Source organism: Puntigrus tetrazona, chromosome 13, assembly GCF_018831695.1.
Source record: "Puntigrus tetrazona isolate hp1 chromosome 13, ASM1883169v1, whole genome shotgun sequence".
Lineage (NCBI taxonomy): Eukaryota > Metazoa > Chordata > Actinopteri > Cypriniformes > Cyprinidae > Puntigrus > Puntigrus tetrazona.
In genome coordinates, this window is record NC_056711.1 from 3,609,635 (window position 1) to 3,633,278 (window position 23,644).

Here is a 23,644-nt window from a genome sequence, read left to right on the forward strand (position 1 = left end):
ATCACTGTGATTTAAATGTTACTGAGGGTTTGCATTTAAAGCAACAGTTCACCAAAAAATGGAAACTTGCTTTGTAGGTAAAGGAGTCATATCAGTGGAATTAAAACCTAAATGCAGTTTCGTTTACCCTGCTCCTCTGCATATAGTAAAAGTAAATAGTGACAGGGGCTGTTAAACTCCAAATAAAGTACAAAAAACACCCTATAAGTGCTAGAAATATTCCAAGTCACAAAGGAGTCCTTCTTAATAATAATGAATACTGCAGAAAACTGCACTCTGTTTCAAATACCCTCAAGCATTATATTATCAACATAATTAATTTTATCTGTTGCAATGGTTCAGTGCAGATGATCAATACATATTGATAGAGACTTCAATTCAGTCCCATAGTTACAGTCAGTGGTGTGTCATACTATTAGGCTTTTTGCAATAGGAAACGATACCATTACATTTATTCAACTTGTTTTATTTTTCCTATCAAAAGTTTGGGTTGTTATCCCCACCAAGGCTATATATGACCAAAACCGTAGTGTGAAATATTATCACAATGTGCTCAAGAAACTTTGTTGCGCTGCTTAACATTGTGTGTAAACCCTGATGAATTATTTTATGAAGTAAGCTTTTATATCATTACAACGTCTTTACCGTCACTTTAAAACCCGATGACAAGTCATCTTTTTATTTTGTCGCCATATACAGTATATATAGACTGAATGTACAGTGGTACTTGCGGCATTTAACCATTTACATTTTTTTGAATGCCGCATTCCTTTGAGTCCGTTTCAGAGAGCAAATAAGAGGATCTTTAGCAGCAGGGCTGAAGTGGGATAAAATGGTGCTTGTCTTTTAATTAAAAGAGATAATAAACAAAGAGAGGAAAGCTGAAGCTGGATAGTCGAGGTTCAAGCGCTTCTGTGGATTAAGGATGCGCTGATGGAGGAAGAGGAGGTAAATGGTGAGTAAGGAACCCCTGCGGACAGAGGTGCACGAGTCAATCTCAGTCTGTTCACCAGGAATAATTTGAACTCGAACGTAAGATCAACTCCCTCCAATACACGCAATTTGCCTCAGAGAGATGGAAAAGCTATTACACGCTATAAAACACCATGAAACTTTATATTTTGAAACTCCGAAAAAATAAAGTTCAGTTCATATATTTACGAGAGACGCTGTGTGCAACACGCCTGCCCTCTGAATATTTAAAAAGTTCGAATTTTAAGTAAAGAACATCAAGAATTCTCTTGTTGCATTCCATAGCAAAAAATAACAGCCTACGGGTTTGGAACAACATGAGAGTGAGGAAATGATGACAGAACTTCCGTTAGATAAAAGAGCGCTGTTGTTTTAAACCGGTCAGCACATCATCCATTCAAACAGACATCAGTTGATTGCAGCCTGGATGCTGAATCGTCAAATTACATTTTGCCCTCTGCTGCTGAACAGAGGAATGTTTCTTAATGTCAGCTTTAATCGTCTGACATGTTGCGACTCCTTAAAGGTGCAATTCAACATCAAATGTTTTATCGCTGACCTTCAAGATCTTTAATGCATTAATGAGAGTCAAAATGAAAAGATAGGAAAATTAAATGTATAGAGTTTGCACTGGGGTGACATTTACATCACAGCTGCTCGGCGGTGAATGCCAGACTGCACTTGCAATATTCCTCTCCCATTCTTTCCCCTTGTTCCCTTCAGACCAGGTGAAAACCTAGTCATCACAAAAGGCATTTTGACTTTGTGAGGTCATAATCATCCCGGGCTCAGCTGACAGGAAATTACAGGTTGAATGTGCAATCAAGCGGAGAGATGCTTTAAAAATGGGAAGGTAAATGCTCCTCAACTCTCGGGTGGTGGCTGACGGTTGGGAATTAGTTGTATGATGAATCATTGCGCTTACACTGTTTAAAATTTTTCTTTAAAATTAATGCACTAAAATAATTTATGGACGTGTACTACAAGAAAAGTGACATGATGTTTCATCTTTGATATTAACATGGAAATTGTTAAAAAGCTTTGTGAAATGTTTGAAGGTTAAATTGAAACGGAAAGCTTTGTGGGCAGTGCTCCCATACATGACAAGACTGCTCTTCAGATGACCTGAGTTCTCCTCTCTCTAGTCCACACTGCTGATAGATAGATGGATGGATGGATGGATGGATGGATGGATGGATGGATGGATAGATAGATAGATAGATAGATAGATAGATAGATAGATAGATAGATAGATAGATAGATAGATAGATAGATAGATAGAAATGGATGGACAAGATAAATAGACAGACAGACAGATAGACAGACAGTCAGACAGAGATATAGATAGATGCAAGAAGGTGTCTCTTGTTTCACCACAGTACAAGTAGGTTACCAGTACATAATATTTCAGTCATAACAGTCATTTTAAGCACATATCCTATTATGATTTGGCACAGTGTCAATTCTTGTAATGTATTACTTAAGGATAATTGCTTCACCTCTCTTATGACAAAAGACAACCACAGGAACATATATGCTTCAGGGAGAAAGGAAACTGTCTTGCTTGATTTTGTCATGAAGTGGATGTAACTGAATGGAGTCTCATTTTCCACCTACAATGTATTCCTAAGGGTAAATTACACAGGGGTCTGTAGGACCCTCAGGGAATCAGGATTAATGTTCCACTTTAGAGATAAAAAAGGGGTGCGGTGCTGGGTAATGGGACCCCTACTAAAGACTCCCTGCAATCTCAGAGAAATCAATGGAGAAATATCAAATTTCTCTCCTCAGGTGTGTATACAAGCTTAAGCACAACTGCCGTTAGTGGGTTTAGTGCAGATAATGTTCAACAGTATATGTGCCTTCAATGGTTCTGCCACAACCATTACACTTGATAACAGGGATGATCGTACGTCTTTGTTTGGATTTAGATTTTGCCGAAAAGAGCACTTTGCTTTCAGGTCAAAGAGTGTATGTTTAGTCTTATATTTTTCAGGCTTTCAGAAAACACCAAATATGACTTAATGCTGGCCTTTCTGAGAAGTGTTTTCCCTTTCCAAAGAGGCAGGATTTGAAAGTGCTTGAAAAATTGTTGATGTCTGGACAGCTTCCATTTTAGCCAAAGAGCTCTGCAAGTGGCAACTGCATCAGTTCTCTAATGCAGAGTTTTGCAAAGGGAGTGCTAGGTTTAGAGAAGAAAAAATGTATGATTTATTTCTTATATAATTTATTATATATTCTGCATTGTAATATACATTGTAACAAACGTGTCAATTTCCAAGGGCTATTCCAATGCAAAATTAAAATTTTTACCTCAGTAACATTCCTAACCCCTTGAAAGCTTTGTTCGTCTTTGGAACACAATCTAACATACTGGGAGGCTTGCGACTGTCCAGTTGACTACCTTATAACTTGCACTGTCAAAAGTATGAAGACATAATCTGAATACTCCATCTCCATACTTTATGTTTGTCAATAGGACAGTCACAAGCCTCCCAGATACTCGCTACTACCAATACATCCCCAAGTGGTGCTGGGGAAGGTGGAGGGCTTTTAAAGTGTGCTGCAAATGCTACAGCAAACACTAGCCAGAAAGCTCATTGTTGCTGCTGTGAACTATTATCGTTCTAGACCATCTAAAGTTTCATATAAGAACTTCATTCATTGATTAGAATGTCATTATATTTGGGGGACTGCGGCATCAAAACCCGCGCTCTAATGGTTGTTCAGATTGTTCGAAAAACAGTATTTTACTAATCACTGCAGTATTATGCTTTTTTTTTCTTACTCCATCTCAAGATTCCACCCAAGAGGACAAAATATCATAGCTCAGGAGTTTAATTAAATATAATCTTGTAGGTAATTTTTTTTTTAAACTTTCTTAAGTGAAAGAGAAACTTTGACATACATTTTCAAAACTGAACGCAGTTAGGTTACGAGGAACCTCTTGAGGAAACACTTGAGTGTACCTTGTGGTAAAAGTCTCAATTATCTCTACATAATCACAATGCTGTATAAAAATCCCTTTCCCTTTTTTTTTTTGCAGATTATACACAAGTGGATTCACGTTGAACACAGAACTTGTTAACAGTGTGTCAGTGTCAGACTGTTCTGTCAAGATGACTCAATTACTAAAAATAACTAGAGTAAGACATTCCTCACATTCCCCAAGCATTCCTCAGGGATCTACTACTTATGCATTTTAGTGCATTTAGGTAGCATTGTTGCTTTGTTATTTACCACCATTCTGTAGATAACAGTACAAATCTCCCACATACACTCAGTGAACATTTTTGTCCTGACAATCACCAAGCGAAAAAACACAAGCTTCACAGCACACACGCATGTACAAAAAATAACTTTCCAATATAACAAGTCCCTCTTCTCTGACGCGCACAGTGTATTTGTCAGTTGCAACCGCCCTGCTACAGTTTCCTGGATCTGAGGCGGATCTCTGACAGCTTGGAGATGATCCCGGTACCAATCTGGCCCCTCCATGCCAACGGGAAACAGGCCAGCATGGCATCTGCGGAGGGGGAGAGCGACATTGCGACAACAGTTGGAGGCTCATGAGTGAGATAGAGGGACGGAGAGAGCGACACAGCAGTTTCTCAGCGTTGCCAGAGCTGTCAGACCATTAAAAAGCCAAATGATGATGAATGAGAGAGATCAGCCTGTCGGAAAAAGCCCCCCTGGCTGTCATCATGCAGCTACCCCACTCTCAATCCTCATTCCACTTTTGAAGGGTTTTTCCTCTCAAATCATTCACATCCCGATGCATTCCGATTCCCGACACACCTCTGAGATACATGCTGATCGTGTTGATGATTTGGTGTCAGAAATTGAATTATTGCATATGGCGATAACAGTCACAGAAAAGAGTGTATCCGCACCTTTATCTATAGGGACGTAAAAAAGCAGAAAAGATATTGAATGAATAGAGTGGGCTTATGAAAGTGGATGGGAACTGTAAATCAAAGACTGTAAATGGATAAGAGCTTCCACCTACGAGTGGAACTTCACAGCGGCAGGAGTCTAAGAGCAAGCTGAGAGTAAGTCATGATGAAAAGCTAAGAGAATTTGTTTAGCTTTTTTGAACCAGAGTGGTGCCAAATCTAGTGGAGATATTTACTGTACATAACTCTGAGTCTGAAGGGATTCAGTGGAGCAAACTGGATGTGTTCCAAAACTTTGCAGCCTGCCTCACTGATTACACAGGCAGTTGCCTTCAACGATCACGAAACCTCAGGAGTGATTGATTTGAAGTGCTTTACACAGTCTACTTCCTAAGAATGACTTGACTCGCAATGGTTTTAGGAGTATGACATTAGCACATTGCTAAGCTAACAACGTGAAAACAAGCATACTAGTTCTAATTAAAATTGATTTAATTGTGGAAACTGGAAATATATTTTCAAATACAATAAATAAAATTGCATGACGCCACAATATGAATGGCCCGGTATGTGCTCTCCTTTGTAAAGTAATATACATATATACATTAAATCCCTGTTGACAAAAAACGATATATGCTGGTTAGGTTTGTTTTTAAGGACGGCTGCTGGTTTTAGCTGGCCCCGAGACAGGAACTAGTTGCTAAAGACCAGCTTAAATCAGCACCAAGCTTCAAAACATGACTAACCAGCATATGCTGTTTTTTTTAAACAGGGATAAACTAGCTTTAAAAATACCCAGCATTCATATGTAAACCACTTGTTGTTGTTTTTTAAAAGTAGGGCATTCATTCATAAAGCTACAATGTCAAGTATTTCACTGCAATTTCAACCTAAGGCCTGTCTCTTATACGTATCTGCTTTGTTGCTCTGGCCTCCAGGCAAGAGTGGTCTGCACAGAAAACACCTGAGCCAAGATGTAACCCCACTTGATGAATTTAATAAATAATACAACACTACAAAACAGAATTGTTGAGTGACAAAGCATGGGAAAAGTACCCACGGAAACGGAAGCAATAAAGGAAGAAAAGAAAGAAAGAAACACGTTGAGAAAACAAAACATTTGGAAAAGGTCAGGATCAGATAAGCGCAGTATAAAAAATACCGGCGATGGAAATACCGAATGCGAGACAGATGTTGGAAACACACAGGAAGTCATGGCGAGGCAGCCCCAACTGTGAGTGAGAGCTGCTTCTCCTGTGGAGACATCGATCCCTGTATTGACCGAATCCCCTCGCGCCTGCCTTTATCTTACTACAGCTCAGCGAGGCTCCCAGAGGAAGAGTGACCGGCGAGAGGACAAAGAGCATACGGAGAGAAGAACAGGTCTCTAGTTATTCATCACCTATCACAGGAGAACAGCTGATTCTGTTGACATTTAGCCTTTGACACTACAAATAGATGACACCTGCTGCACAAGATATGTCCTTCGTCATTTTCAGACAAGGAAGTGTTCACCTTATATAACTTTTGCAGCAAAAATCTGAGTAGCATTATGCAAGATCTTTTCATGCAGGTTTTTAGTAGATTAAGCCAAACAAAAACGGCAATTCTGTAGGTTCTTGTACATGACTCACATCAGGGCTTTTGCTTTGACCTCTATACGAAAAGCGTTGCACGTAGTATCACGGATGGGCAGTTTCATGAGTTTACAAGTAGATAGTAAGCAGGGAGCGCACACCGTTAAAACTGTGTTTGAGCTGGAAGTAGCTTTGCTACACTGCAGAGGAAATCAGGACTCATTGAACATTAACTGATGAAACGTTACTGTCTGTGGATACTGTTGGTGAATTTTAATTAGAACTGAGAAAGTACTTTAAAACAATGGTTGTCAACTGGACCCGGGTCCCAGGAACCAGATTTTACACTGAACGTTATTGTGAAATTAAACTGTTGAGAAGGTAAAGCTCACCCATGAAGTTCATTGCACTGGATAACATTAACATAAGTTAAAATTACTTATATGTGCACTGTTCAGTTTCTATCATTGTCCTCAGAGAGCCTCATATGAGCTTATGTCTTTTTTGGTGTGCATCTAGATCATGAGTTTAGATGCAACCCTAGTTAAACTCACCTGATCCAGCTAATCGAGCCATTTATGCTTAATTGAAAACAACATAGAGGCCGTTTCTTAAATGGAAGACTGCATCCACCTGAGGTTGCATTTGTAGGCTGCATACGTCATAAAGAAGATCTTATTTTAGAATGCTAACAGTTATATTAACAGTTAATTAATTGTAATATGCTTATGACAAATATAACTAAAATAAACAAGGCTTGATTACGTTTGCAGCCTACAAATGCGTTTGAGAAAGACTGCGGCCCTCCAGTTTGACAGTTTTGTATGTCCATTATCACATTATTCATTAAACATTAAGCTTAAAGTACCTGGATGACTACTTTCAATGACCGTAATTTCGAGATGTGACATTTTACTCATAGCTTTCCATGTTGCTGGACTCAGAAGTAGCTCCAAAATGACACTGGGGGTGGTCACGTGGTACAACTATCAATTGACCATTCAAATGAAGTCGTAACTCTCAGAACGTTCCGGCATTGATAGTGTTGCCGTAGAAACAGTGCCATAAATTAGATCATGTCAGAAATACAACATGGCATGAAGGCAGCTATAGTACGCATGGATCATATTAATACTACATACATTCATATTATATGGAACATACTTTTCAATAGTCACATAGTTATTACTTATTCAAAAAAGTACCTACTCATAGACTATGGAGTTTTGGGTGCAGCACAGATCTTGATTTTTGACATTGAAATTGTAGAGAATTACTGAAGAACACTGTTACCCTGCTGCCAAAGTATGCCACAAAGTTGAGAAGAAGTGTAGTGTTTTTAGGTTTGTCAACCAAGGAAAATAACTGATAGGAAAATTACAGGTTCCTCTTTGGGCACTTCAAAAACTTAGCAACTGTCATTGAGTTGAACAGGAAAGCTCCTGGGTATTTTCTCTATAGACTTTATAAACTTCCTGGGCAGAAAATGTCAACAGAATCCCACTTGCGTCTTGTTGGTCACTCAAGTTAAAATTGTTTTCTATGATTCCTTACATTACTAATATGACTTTGAGCCACTGATTTTCTGTGTCCTTCTCTCTTGTCAGTACCTGAACCCGAAGCATAAAGAACTGAAGATGAAGTGAAAAAAGCTGGTAGTGAAAAACCTACAATTCCCACCATGTACAGTATGCTTGGCTGCCACCCATTGGTGAGATCCAGTGAACTGAGATCTTTCAAAACTATGCTCAGCCATCTTACTATTTGTTCCTCAAGTCAGATGAGAGTAGAAGGTTCTCCTAGATCATCTCATGTGGTCTCACTGAAGGAGGGGGCCGATGTGAAAGTGCCATTACATTGTAAGTGAATCTTGATTAAAGGTCTTCCAGCACATGTTGGTGTGTACGTGGTGTGTAGTAGTGGTTCAATCCCTGCAACGAGTGAGCCATGAGCCATCACCACTGTGCCCTTGAGAAAGGTACTTAACCCCAGGTTGCTCCAGGGGAATTGTCCCTGTAATAAGTTCATGTGCTGTTCTATGGTGACATTGCGTGAAAGTGACTGAAACAAATTCTGCGGTCTCTAGCCATGAGGCAATAAATAAAAATTCTAATCTGTTCTATATAGTTGTGTCACAGTGAGAACTGGAGCTAAACAAGCTGCTTGCACTTGCGAGAAATCATGAGTAAAAGCAGGTACAAATGAGAGCAATAAAGCAAAAAAAAAAACCTCACTAAAAATCCACGTTTAAAAACATGCACTTAAATGTTTCCGGCATTTTTTATGTCATATTCTTTCCTTAAAGGAACTATGCAATTTTAAAAAGATTTGACATTTGACAATGCAAAACTACATCCTGGCCAGCAGTGTTCATTGTGCAAATTTATGTTACCTTTTAGCTTGACAGACAGAGAAAATGACAGTTCTGAGAAGAGCGCTTTGTTCCCAACAAAGCCAACATTTAGAAGAAAATGCCTCGTATTTAAAAAAGCACTAGTTAACATAGAATTCTGGAAAAATGCTGCCTTCAATTTGCTCTGGGAATTTTTCAGCATGTTGTGTGTTTGCAATTATGTAGTGCTGTGCATTATTCCCGGAAAAAGAAAAAAAACAATAATACCAATGTACGTGTTTTAAGCACTAGTAAGAAATTGTTAAAAAAAAATGTACCTTTGAGAAACAGTTTTGTTGAGCAAACCTCACAAATCTCAAAAATGAGTTGTATTTCCTCATAAGATTTATTGCAAATAAAATTGTATGCTAACAATTATAAATACAATGAATCCAACATGACTTCATATATGAAATACATAAAAAATGCATCTGAAATGCAACTGTTATCTCACATGGGACTTAAATGTTTACCTGATGAACACAAGATCAAATTAACTTCTATTGTTCTTTAAGTTATCTATTTTTTTTTTAAAGCAATCAACTATTCCTAGAAAAAGAAACATCTAAAAAGGAGTCTGTCCCTTGAGGGAAAAGGCAAAATATTATAATCTGTCATCTAGCTCATTAATATGCAAATTGAATCCTGTTTAGTCAGTCGTTTTAACACGCGAGTTAGGTTGTTATATGCCACATCATATTTGTAGAGATGTAGAAAACATAACATTGATGCCTTTTCAATTTGAATATTAATGAGGTTTAAATCATTTGCTGCTCTTCCAGATTTAACAGGTTCTTGCATTTATTAAGTGTACACAACAAACATCTCCGTAAGACAGATCTTCAAACAGGGCAAGCCATTCTGGGACGGACCGAATCCTGTTTGGAAGAGTCTTTGTCTTTGAAGGGAATAATTCATAACGCTGAACTTTAGAGTTAAATAGAGTCAATGAAAACCCACTCTTAGAGGTTCAGCAGATACACAATGTTACAAAAAAAAAACAAATAATATATATATATATATATATATATATATATATATATATATATATATATATATATATCTGTTGTGATTTTATAACGTCACATAAATGTCTCAAAAGTAATGCTACAAGATAACGTGAATCTAGTACGTGAAAAATTTCTTTATAATTCAGTTTGTAGTTATTAAAGCGGAAGTCTTTTTTTTTTTTTTACTGACTTTCAAAACTTCACAAAAAAAATCAAGTACAGGTTAAATGTGGAAAAAAAACAGGATTATTTCCAGGTAAGTCTTGTTTGGTGATGGAAAAAACAGAGAACACACAGAAAAAGAAAAGAAACAGAAGAAAGGAAGAAAAAGAAGAAGAAGAAACCTAGACCAGGAAGACTGGTTAGTTTTGAACATGCACAGTTCCTTGCCATATTCAGCTGTAGCCAACAATTAATCTGTCATTGATTTGGTGAAATTATATTCAATTTTATACAGTAGTAGTAGTAGTAGTAGTAGTAGTAGTAGTAGTAGTAGTAGTAAAATAATGAATAAATAATAAATCCATGCTTCTTCATTATTTCTCTCTATGTGACATTCTGTCTGCATAAATAACAGCGTTTTCGACGGAAGCGGCATTTGCTCACTAACATACGAAAATTAATTAAAAAAAATGTAAAGTGCAATGATATGCACTGGTCTGATCATCAAAATTAAACTGTGGCCTCAGGAATAACCTGAATATCATCATTAGGATTTCGCTGACACTTCTGCAATAACCCACGTGCGATCCCCTCGCCACAATAACTTCCTCTGACGTTTACCCAACCAGGAAATGTAGTTTTTCATCCCTCACGTCTTAACTGCCTTACATACAAGTCTCGTTTGAAATTTAACCATCCGTGTTGTAGCTTAGTTATTGGATTCAGATAAATTCAGAGAGCCCGGTATTTGTCATCTCCTACGCTTCTTTCTACGCCGATGAAGAGTATGTGCTGCTGAACTCGATTTCCCAAGATCCCGTGCGGTTTTGGCTCCGTTCGCCCACGCGACATGTCAACAAACACCAAAGTCACAGTGGAGTGAATTCGGGCCGCAGCTAATACAGTATGATCGGTAAGCAGTTATTTATTAGAGACTATCTAAACTATATTTCCCATGTCTTTATTTCCCCTTGAAACTGTGTTCATGCCGTTGATGTAGCATTGTGCTTTGACATTGTGCCTTGTACCTTCACAGCAGACTGCAACCAGTCTTAAAATGATAGCGTAGTTGTGAGGCACAACCATATAAAATATAGTAAATTGCATCTCAGTGAACAGCTGTATACAAAAACGGAGCTCCTGGTTAATATATACACAAATTCAAAGAAATTTAATAATGTGTTGATAAATATGCTAGCTTTTGAAATGTTTCTCTCATAATAATAATAATAATAATAATAATAATTATAATAATAACGAGGATCGTTTTCAGAATCCTTTAATCAGGTGGGGTTATATTTAAAAGTAATTTTATTTACAGAGACACACACCTTTATGAAACACAATTTATGAAACAGATTTTTTTTAAACATAAAACATAACAATAAAATGAATTTAGAAGTCACATAATGATAATTTAAGATAGTATATGAAGACACGAAAATGCTTATATCAATATAGTAATATTAAATTTAAGGAGATAATATTTTTGCGGCATCTTCAGATAAAAGACCATCTCATCTCTTGCTTGTTCCAGATTCGTGTGATTTCTTTTTCATTTATGCTTTTTCGCTATGTTTTTCAGCAGCGTCGCATTTCATCAATTTTAATTCTATATTAATCAAAACCATTTTGTAAAACGCCCTAATAAATAATTGCATGGAGATTTGTGCCATAGTTTCCGGCAAAACTTCCTCCCATCAACTTTCAGCAGATATTTTCCCAAAGCAAAATTCTTTAATCCTTTTTTTTTTTTTTTTTAAGTGTCTGGCATAATTTTCCGACGTGCCATATTCCACTTCCCCATGCCTGCCTAGATTATCTGTGAAAAATGATATCAGTGTTGAATCTGAAATAAATCGTTAGAGCTTCTCAGCCTGAGTGTGCCTTTGGACTGCTGGCTTCTGAAGAAGACGTATTGATTGTGTCTTTTTGAGTGTCTCCGGCGCGTCAGAACGGGGCTCGCTGATCCCCGCGAGACAGGGATTTGGTTGGAGTGAACTGACTGGCGCTCGTCTGGCAGAATGAGTATGAATCGAGCAGCACGCCTCCACCCTCAGGCACAGCATCTCCTACTATTGGAACAATATCTGTGCCAATAGTCATGTCACGTAAGCTTGTTTTTATATTGACTGGGCTGTGAGGAGAACTGACTCTTGTCTCACCAGGCTAGAGCATGTTCAACCCCAACAAAATCTCGCTTGCGTGAATGAACCGGGATAGATGTTTCTTTATTTTGAAAAGATATAAAACGCCTTGAATTGGATGCAACAAGGTTTCGCTGAGCTTTAAACCTCCGCTCAAATCTCATATGCAGTATATTCAAACTTGTGTTGTTTACAATAGGTATTTGGCAGCGGCTTTTCTGGTTCCTTGGCTGTACAAATGTCTTTATGTGTCCTTTTTGGCTCTAGGCTTATTTTGTGGTTCACAGAAAAATGGAAAAGGTATATGGATAAAGAAAGGTCACATGGAGTCTCTGATCAAGTACAATTTTGGCTTTTAAAATAGCACAGATGTTCTGAAACAGAATATTGTGGGGATAACATTTATTATTCGAAATATTTTAACGGTAAAGATATTAAAATTATGCTATCATTTTCATGACCTATTTTTCTCGAACGCAGAATTCAGTCTTAAATGTCAACCGCCCATATGTGGAAAATAAAGCGTCTGTCTTAGTCCTGAGCTTTCATACAGCTTTGTGTAAGAATACTTCGTGCTTGCTCAGGATTCAGAAGTCCCCGAAGCAGTGACTCGTGTCAGAGGAGTCTTCTGTCAGGTCCTCTTCTGCTGTTCCTGAGAACAGAACAGGTGTTACGAGAAGCTTAAGGAACCGCGTTGTCCGTGGTCTTCAAAAATTTCCACACTAGCTATCAAACACATTTCTAACGCTTCGTTCCACAGATGCATAGCCGTCTTTGTCTTTCTTGCCGCCCGCTTGACGTCACGGTTGGAAGCTGAGGGACTCTTTCTGGCCTGACTTGTCGTCGCATCCGCGCGCCGCGGTAGAACGCTGTATCGCTGTTTTTCTCCACGTACTGTAGATGAAAGAACAGCTTTCACGTCTGAAATCTTTTAGTTTGTTTGTCACTCCGACAAAACAATTAAATACAAAACGAAAAACCAGGCTTTAACATTTTCTGAAGGAATATGAGCGGTGCTTGAACGTTCAGAACTCACTGCCGCAAAGCTGGAGCTATCATGAGTCGATAAAGTGCTGGACTCTAGGTGGTCATTTGGGTGTTGTTCTGCATGATCTCAGGTGGCGTTTTATCTTGTAGGAATTTGAAAATGTTTGACAGTTTTGCCGAGTTGAAATTTTGATGATGCTGATTGTCTTTCCTTAGCAGTTCCCTCCAGTAATAGCATGCTGCAGGTTTGAATCCCATAAAATGCGAAACAAGCTAGCGTTTTTGAACTTCCAGATCCAGATCCAGATCCAAATATTATTTGAGGTTAAAAAATTTTCCCGTATTCTGTTTCTTTCCATTTTAATGTTGAAGGTTTTTAATTAAAATTAGTAATAAAAAATGATGATGTATTAATTGAAATCATAAAATGTACACAATTTAAAGATATTAAAAATGTTTAATGCCTATAAAGAAACCTACGCTTCTCCTCCCTTCTACGTGTTAGTTCATAAAAATGCAGTTCATTGTAAATGTTAATGATGTGAAAGCAAAAAATATATATATATATATTTACAGTATATGGCTATTACTGTCATATGAATAGCAATAATGTAAAATTGCTATCATTATTATATTAGTTTTTATTTGGCTTCCTGAAAACCAGTGGGAAACTATACTTCAAATACAACTTTTTCCTAACTCTTAATTTTGTCTCAAAGTGCTTTAGTAATTTAGTCTTCATTGTCTAAAAAATACTGCAGTGAGATTTTGATATTGTTACATACATACATAGTAGTAGTAATACTATCATGGCATCGAGCATTATATTTCTGTCACAGTTTCTTCAAGTTTTTCGGTTCAACTGATAAAAATACATTTTTATGACCGGATTCTTGCGATTCTGTCCACGTTTCCCTCAGCACGGAAATATAAAGTCTGCAGTTACGCAAGCTCACGATAAGTTCACATTTTATACTATAACATAATATACATATTTAATACATCGCTCGTGATGATTTTTTTTCTGACTGAACATTATCGTTATCATGCTAAACAGGAAATTTCATCTCGTCGCTTTTACAGCCTTGTTTTGTTTACAGTCTCAATCTCGCAAAGTATTTAAAACCAAACTTTACAACTTGTAGATTTTAATCAAAATCATAAAAGAGTTGCTGGGAAGTCATATTGTAGATTGTTCATAGCCTACGTTCCTAGCTTATTTTCAGCATTAAATCAAAAAGCCAATAAAAAATCAATTAGCTTTTTGTCGATGGAACCACAGAGACGCCAACTTCCGGGTTTGCTTTACAAAAACGCTTGCAATCACTGCAAATATGAGGAATGGCGAAGCTTTCCTTTGGTTGGTTGTTGATATCGCCGTTCGTTTTTTTGGCTTTTGAAAATTGCAATGGGATTTGGGGCTTAATTTGACTGTAACATTACCATTTATTAATTTCAGACGACCAACATGCATACATCGCAAAATCGTCCTGCTTAATTTGTAGAGCTTGTAGTTGTTTTGCTTACTTGAGTCATTTTTCGAAATATTTTGTGATGACGGTGTGGGCTACTCTCATGCTTATCTTTGCGAAGGTCTAGGGCTCCGATGGAGACCAAACACCACCTATTTCAGTCATATCTGTGCAATATTGTAAAAAAAAATATTTAAGATGGGATAATGCTAGGATAGCACTTCTCATAACGGTCGTATTTCATTTACGGTAAAAGCCATTTCAGGTTCCCACAGCATTTTATCAGGAGAAAATCAGCCTGACCCTGAGCAGGAAAACGGTAAAGTGAATGTCGGATTAGGGTGGTCCATCAGATCCAAAACAAGGGGCTTTTTTTTTTATGTTGGGCTCTGTGCTAATGTTTTTCCTGTGCTGTCCTCTGGTGGAGACGGATAGAGCCAGATTGACAGTGGATATCTGCCCAAAGTGGAAGTGATCAGGGGGTCAGGAAGGTCTGCTTATAAACTCAGTCAGAGAGAGAGAGAGAAATTTAGTGTCAAGGGGGAGAGGATGGAGAAAAAGAGAGAGAGAGAGAGAGCGGCGTGTTGGTCTTCTCTCGGGACGGCAGTGCAAGGGGACAGGATTATTTACTCGCTGTGTTTGGAGTCCAAGGAGAGAATAAATTGCTATTGATTTTTGCAGTTAAGTGTCTTTCCTGCCTCCAGTCTGACTGTGGGCAAAGAATAATTTGCTTTAATATGTATCCACATTCGTCTTACCTCTTTTTCTCCATGTCCAAAGCGGAAAGTATCTTTGACGCAGCGTTTTTGACATATTCTCGCTGTCAGCACTCGGACTCACTGTGTGCGTGTGCGTGTGTGGAGGATGAAAAGTAGTTTTAAAGGATCCCCAATGCAGAACATGGGAACGGAGTACAGTGGACGAATGCTGCAGGCGTGAAATCATATACATTACATTACACTCCGGATCTGTTGAGACTGGTGCTCATGACTGAATTTGAATTTTAAATGTTAAAGTAGGCTTATATTAGGAATGCTATTTTAGGAAGCGAGGGCCACAGAACAGCAGTGGACTCCAGCTGCGTGCGTCTCTATTTGCATGCTTTTAGGTTATGCAAACTTTCAGTGGAGAGTTGAGAGTACATGCATCGGAACACGCGGAAAGATATTACCGTGGCGGTAATAGAGTGGTGATACGGTTTTAGTTCTACAGCGCATATACAGTGAAGAGTTTGGTCAAATATCAGGTTATCATTCTGCAATTTACAGTTATTCCGCCATGTTTAGGAGTGACATTATTATGTTACGTTATATAAACAAATATATGGCTCCGCAGTAACATTTAGCCTGTTACATAAGAGTCCAAAAATCTGTATTAAATCGATGAAAAAACATTTATAATGTCACAAAAAATCTGAAATGTTTCTTGAGCAGCAAATGGGCATGTTGAATGATTTTCGAAGGATCATGTGACACTGAATACTGGACGAAGGATCCAGAAAATAAATAAAATTATTCATAAATATAATATTTATATTAAACTTCATTTAACTGTGTTTTTATCGAATAAATGCAGGCTGAGACTTCTTTCATGAACAAGAAAATACAGAAATTACAAACATTTTTGCTGATTCTAGTTGAATATCTGCACTTCTAAAGAATAAAATATCAACTTCCTTTATTCTAAAATTATGCATTTATTTAAAAAGATTTTTATAATACGCTGTTTGAGCATTCGCATTCAAAAACATTCAAATATATCCAAAAATATTTGAATCTTCATATATAATTAGATTCAGTGCATTCTATTAAGCATTAAATCTGTATGCCGGAATTTCTCATTCTCGCTAAGGTGTCTGCTTTGCTCATGAATATTAATGGCATTACTTGACTTTAAGTAACTTATTGGCTGACAGGGAGACATTGTGCGCTAATCATGTGTTGAATTAAGGAATCCGGCGAAACTGTAGCTCATGAATGTTTAATTATGTTATTCGACTGTAAAGTTTCTCGATGACCCAAGTTAAATAAATATAAAGTTCCACTTGTCATAAAGCATAACTCGCCTTTAAGGTTAGCCGAATTAGAGGGTATTTATTTTAAGGCTGTTATCTGAGGTAATTACGGTGTTATTTTTAAGTTTATCCAAGTTTTAGATGTGCAAATGTTTGCGCGGTAGAGCCCTGTAACGTGTTATGAATGTTTTTAGATCACGCAGCTTCGGCCTGTTGCGTTTGTAATCACTAGTCCCGCTGCTTTAATTAGAAGCCTCAAGTAATCAGGCTGGACTTAACACAAAATGATCACTGCACTAATTAGCGGCGGTTGCTAATGCAGAAGCTAAGCATTTATATCAATGCCAGAGACTGGCCACATTCTGTTTCAATTTGCATTTAACGTTGGCGCCCAGCTCAATCCACGACCATAAAATGTATTCGCCGTTCATTTACTGGCAGCAGCCGGGGGGAAAAGACGATGGTCCTCAGTCGCTGCGTTAGCCGTGATTAGCCGACGCGCGTGAGCTCGGAAAAACCGTTGATATCATGGACACGCCAATTCTGATCTCACACACCGTGTAGGACTGATAGTATGTGCATCGGGAACGAGCGTGATCGTCGCGCCAGGTCTCGGGTCAAAGGTTAAAATCCCGCCGTTATAGACAATCTTCATTTTCAAACGTCAGCTATTTCCCTCTGGAGCCGAGCTCTTAATATTCCTTTCATAGAAAGTCGGTTCATTTCCCGCCGAACATGGAAATGACTAATTTTTCCATTTACATCTTTTCGACGTTTCAGAGCTTTTTATAACCCGGTGACCTTTAAAGAGAACAAATTTGAGATTTAAGACCAGACTATTTACTGCTTTTCAGGCTGCCAAGAGAGAATTCATATAGCGTATTTTAATCACATATTAACATTCAGTAGCTCTTTTGGTGCTTTATCTGAAGCCCGATATGTCTTTTCAGTCATATTTCCGCTTATTGGTTCCACCCGAGGCTCAGAAAAAGAAGAGACTTTGAGAAATCGTAGCTTTGGCGTGTGCTGGCAGAAAGGAAATTGGTGTGTCAATCACAGGTTTTCATATCTCCAAGCGAGCTGTCATGAGAATCAGAGAAATGGATGGAGACGCTGAAAGCAAAGAGTGGCAATAAATAGCATAGGTTGGAGAAAGTGAGTAAAGGGGTAGATACCACAACAGCAGAGTGTAAGTGCTGCTATCTAATTACCCCGCACGATCCAGAGCCTTTGGTGAAATTGAACAGGATAATGACTGTACTGCTGTCAATCAATACTAGCGCCAGGTCAGTGGATTTGCACAGAAATGTTTGTCTCTGAAGCTCCGAGTCTATCATTAGGCCACTTTAAAGGGTCTACAAGGTCGTTTATGTCCCGAATGCTGTCATTCTGTGCAGCGGTTTTCAGATAATGGAATGTGTGCGACACGACTGTCAGCCGTAAACAACACCGTAACCTGGAGAGGTTTAAACTTTTAAGCTTGAGCGGTATTGTTTTCCAGAAATTTATAAGCAATGGAGATTGTTTTATGAGTGAGTTTCATTCTTTTAATGAGCATTTTTTTCTTACTCATAATATCAGAATAGTATCACCCTGACCTGTTCGACTTCATAGAATCATAGAAACAGAAGAGGTGTGTTGATTTATTGTGTGTGTATGTGTGTGTGTGTGTGTGTGTGTGTGTATATATATATATATATATATATATATATATATATATATATATATATATATATACATATATGTATATATATATACATATATATATATATATATGTATATATATATATGTATATGTGTGTATATATATATATATATGTATATATATATATATATATATATATATATATATATATATATATATATATATATATATATATATATATATATATATATATATATATATATATATATATATATATATATATATATATATATATATATATATATATATATATATATATATATATATATATATATATATATATATATATATATATATATATATATATATATATATATATATATATATATATATATATATATATATATATATATATATATATATATATATATATATATATATATATATATATATATATATATATATATATATATATATATATATATATATATATATATATATATATATATATATATATATATATATATATATATATATATATATATATATATATATATATATATATATATATATATATATATATATATATATATATATATATATATATATATATATATATATATATATATATATATATATATATATATATATATATATATATATATATATATATATATATATATGTATATATATATATATATATATATATATATATATATATATATATATATATATATATATATATATATATATATATATATATATATATATATATATATATATATATATATATATATATATATATATATATATATATATATATATATATATATATATATATATATATATATATATATATATATATATATATATATATATATATATATATATATATATATATATATATATATATATATATATATATATATATATATATATATATATATATATATATATATATATATATATATATATATATATATATATATATATATATATATGTATATGTATGTATATATGTATGTACAGACGTGGACAAAATTATTTGGTACCCTTTGGTCAATGAAAGAAAAACTCACAATGGTCACAGAAATAACTTTAATCTGACAAAAGTAATAATAAATAAAATTCTATAAATGTTAACCAATGAAAGTCAGACATTATTTTTCAACCATGCTTCAACAGAATTATTAAAAAAATAAACTCATGAAACAGACCTGGACAAAAATGATGGTACCCTAACTTAATATTTTGTTGCGCAACCTTTTGAGGCAATCACTGCAATCAAACGCTTCCTGTAACTGTCAATGAGACTTCTGCACCTCTCAGCAGGTATTTTGGCCCACTCCTCATGAGCAAACTGCTCCAGTTGTGTCCGGTTTGAAGGGTGCCTTTTCCAGACTGCATGTTTCAGCTCCTTCCAAAGATGCTCAATAGGATTGAGGTCAGCGCTCATAGAAGGCCACTTTACAATAGTCCAATTTTTCCTCTTAGCCATTCTTGGGTGTTTTTAGCGGTGTGTTTTGGGTCATTGTCCTGTTGCAAGACCCATGACCTGCGACTGAGACCAAGCTTTCTGACACTGGCTAGTACATTTCTCTCTAGAATTCCTTGATAGTCTTGAGATTTCATTGTACCCTGCACAGATTCAAGACACCCTGTGCCAGACGCAGCAAAGCAGCCCCAGAACATAACAGAGCCTCCTCCATGTTTCACAGTAGGGACAGTGTTCTTTTCTTGATATGCTTCATTTTTCGTCTGTGAACATACAGCTGATGTGCCTTGGCAAAAACTTCGATTTTTGTCTCATCTGTCCACAGGACATTCTCCCAGAAGCTTTGTGGCTTGTCAACATGTAGTTTGGCATATTCCAGTCTTGCTTTTTATGATTCGTTTTCAACAATGGTGTCCTCCTTGGTCGTCTCCCATGTAGTCCACTTTGGCTCAAACAACGACGGATGGTGCGATCTGACACTGATGTTTCTTGAGCATGAAGTTCACCTTGAATCTCTTTAGAAGTCTTTCTAGGCTCTTTTGTTACCATTCGGATTATCCGTCTCTTAGATTTGTCATCAATTTTCCTCCTGCTGGCCACGTCCAGGAGGTTGGCTACAGATCCCATGGATCTTAAACTTCTGAATAATATGTGCAACTGTAGTCACAGGAACATCTAGTTGCTTGGAGATGGTCTTATAGCCTTTACCTTTAACATGCTTGTCTATAATTTTCTTTCTGATCTCTTGAGACAACTCTTTCCTTTGCTTCCTCTGGTCCATGTCGAGTGTGGTACACACCATATCACCAAACAACACAGTGATTACCTGGAGCCATATATATAGGCCCAATGGCTGATTACAAGGTTGTAGACACCTGTGATGCTAATTAGTGGACACACCTTGAATTAACATGTCCCTTTGGTCACATTATTTTCAGTGTTTTCTAGGGGTACCATCATTTTTGTCCATGCCTGTTTCGTGAGTTTATTTTTTTAAATAATTCTGTTGAAGCATGGTTGAAAAACAATGCCTGACTTTCATTGGTTAACATTTATAGAATTTTTATTTATTATTACTTTTGTCAGATAACAGTTATTTCTGTGACCATTGTGACTTTTTCTTTCATTGACCAAAGGGTACCAACAATTTTGTCCACGTCTGTATATATTATTTTTATATGCAACCCTGAACTTTCTGGATCTGAGGGTGCAAAAAAACTTTTAAAGTTAAACTTTTAAACTTTTAAAGTTGTCTAAATGAAGTTATCTGCAATGCACAAAAAATAAGTTTTGATATATTTATGGTAGGAAATTTACTAAATTATTTTTAATTATCCTAATGATTTTTGGCATAAAAGAAAAATCATTTTGACCCACACAATTGCCGGTCATTGCTACAAATATACCCATGCTACTTAAGAGGTTCTGTGCTCCAGGGTTGCATGTATTTAAAATAAATTCTGTTTTATGAGTAATGAGCAAATAAATCATAGCAACATGTTGAACTTTTCGTGAAACCCAAAATGAAAGCTTGAAAGATCCTGAAAGGAATGTGAATGAAGACGATTATAACGTGCATATATAACAAAGCATTGACACCTAGGCTAAGTCTCCATTCATTTAAATACGCAACTGCGTGGAAAAGAGCAACCAGGACATTCTGTAAAATATCTCATTTTATGTTCCACCGAAGAAAGAAAGTCAATCAGGTTTGAAATGAATAAAGATGATCAGGTGACCCTACTGACATTGAAGTGTCAAAATACCTCTTTTTTTTCCACCATAAAATTTAAAAAAGTAATTAACTTTGCAAAATATGCAATCTTTATTTTTCCGTTAAGCATAAAGCCTTTCTTCGGCAGTGTCTGTAAAATACCTAATATTTGTACATATAGTCTTGCAGCAGGTCTAATGCTTTTTTTCCCCCCTCTTGCTCTTAGGACCCCAATCCCATTCTTGAACACCTCACTTTGATCCATTTTCCCTGAATTAATGTTTTATTGTTTAGTCAATGATTAGACCCACGAATAATTTCATGGTTCAGTTGTGTCGATGAGTGAATAGCCACCTGAAAGACGCCGGGCTCCTTCTCTGAACGCCTCACTTTATAATTAAAACTTGAGGATGGGGTCTGAAAAACAAATTCTGCCTGAAATTGGAATTGGTTACACGGGCTCTCATGCAAATGCGAGACGGCGGCGGCGGCAGCAGCCCCAGGCCTAACGTGAAGGACGCAGGTGAAAAATTGCTCACTGAAAAAATCACAAAAATAGGAAAAACTACAGTGCGTTGTGAGGATGATGAGGGACATAAACACACACATGCATGATAGACAGATAGATAGATAGATAGATAGAGAGTGTGTTTAGAGTCTAGGCACTCTATCTATCTATCTATCTATCTATCTATCTATCTATCTATCTATCTATCTATCTATCTATCTATCTATCTATCTATCTATCTATCTATCTATCTAGGCCCTAGATAGATGAATGTAAGAAATTTCATGAAGAAACGGTTTTAGGTTTGATTTGACCGTTTTTTTTTTATGTTTTTATTGACTGATTTATTGTAAGAGGCAGGCCGGTTGTGTAGATGAGCACTTGTGCTGTGCTTTTACCTCTTGGACCTCTTGGTTTGAGGCAAACAGAACACTTACTGTAAAGAGACCGCAGCTTAATGCTAAATAAACAATACATTTTTCCTGTAGAGCTCTTGAACTAAATCTAGCATTTTCAAAATTTCATCCTAGCTTTTCTTTTTTTCTTTGTGTTTTAAGTGCTCGTCGTTTTGCATCTGTCAGCTGGCTTCTAAGTGGCTGGTGGGCTGAAGCCGTTTTTCGTGTGCACGTCTCTCGGTGGCCCCTCAGGTGCGCTGGCCCCCGGTGCCACAGGCACAGGCCGAGTCTCACTAGTTAATTACAATTGTTAATGATGTGCCTTTCTGCTCAACCTGTGCCTCTGTGATGGGCCGTGACAGACAGACAGTCACGCTCTTGTGTCCAAAATCATCAACACCATTGGGTCCGGCTGTCAGTTTGTTGCCTCCAAGAGCAGTATATGAATTTATCTTCACAGAGATGATATGTCAGTGGATGTCAAGGCGAATCAGTGATGTTCATAATCTGATTTGAGGGACCAGCCAGGGACACAGATCTCAGCCGAATGGCGCGTGACATCATTTTAGACTTTTTCACACTTGCTTCTATGGTTTGGTTCAAACCAAAGTTTGATTTAACCCTTGTTTCGCCACAAATGTCGCCTGGCATTGCTATCTTTAAACCGACTCTGAGAGCCACAGAGGATGTTGTGGTATGTGGAAAAACGAGTATGAATATATATTGAATATGAATATATATATTATTACAACTTTGGAAAGTCAAAACCTTGTTATAAAAAGACATAGTCATGCGGGTCTGTTTTTTTTTTTTTTTAATCTAACTGCATGTTGACTTCCATTTGGTGGACATAACTTTTTAAATATTCACAGTTTTCTCAAAACAGTTTTTTGGAACTATAGGGTTAGATTTTCTAAACAGGGGAAATAAGAGAGCAGTCCCATTAAGGCACCATTGGGATTGGGAAGTTCTACAGGTTATCTACTGAAAGTGTGCTTATTAAAAACACATACTCAGTCAGATTACTTCTGTAATGACAAATGCAATCTACCAAGAACAGCGCAAATTAGCTTAGGGTCGCAAACAAGCAGAGTGATCATTAACACGGGCTGGTGGTCTACTAACAACACAGGAGCAAAATGTGTGTGATAAAAGACCATTCACACCAAGAACTATATCTACAGTGTATTAACATCCACACCAATGGATGATAACATTGTTATGTTATAAGCTCATATCTGGTGCTTTAAATGTTTCA

The 23,644-nt window shown here is 36.6% G+C and overlaps 1 protein-coding gene across 3 annotated transcripts in view; it reads left to right on the plus strand.

Moving 5' to 3' along the window:
- The first annotated feature begins 10,771 nt into the window (after positions 1–10,771).
- prkn (parkin RBR E3 ubiquitin protein ligase) overlaps positions 10,772–23,644 on the plus strand; it is a 93,358-nt gene continuing 80,485 nt past the window's right edge. For 2 of the 3 annotated variants that reach the window (XR_006252394.1, XM_043255957.1), the window contains exon 1: positions 10,772–10,922. Coding sequence is in view for 2 of the 3 variants with exons in the window: in XM_043255957.1 (XP_043111892.1) it covers positions 10,916–10,922 (7 nt within the window). In the remaining variant the exon portion in view is untranslated. The remainder of the gene's footprint in view (positions 10,923–23,644) is intronic. The other variant, XM_043255959.1, reaches the window with a different exon arrangement.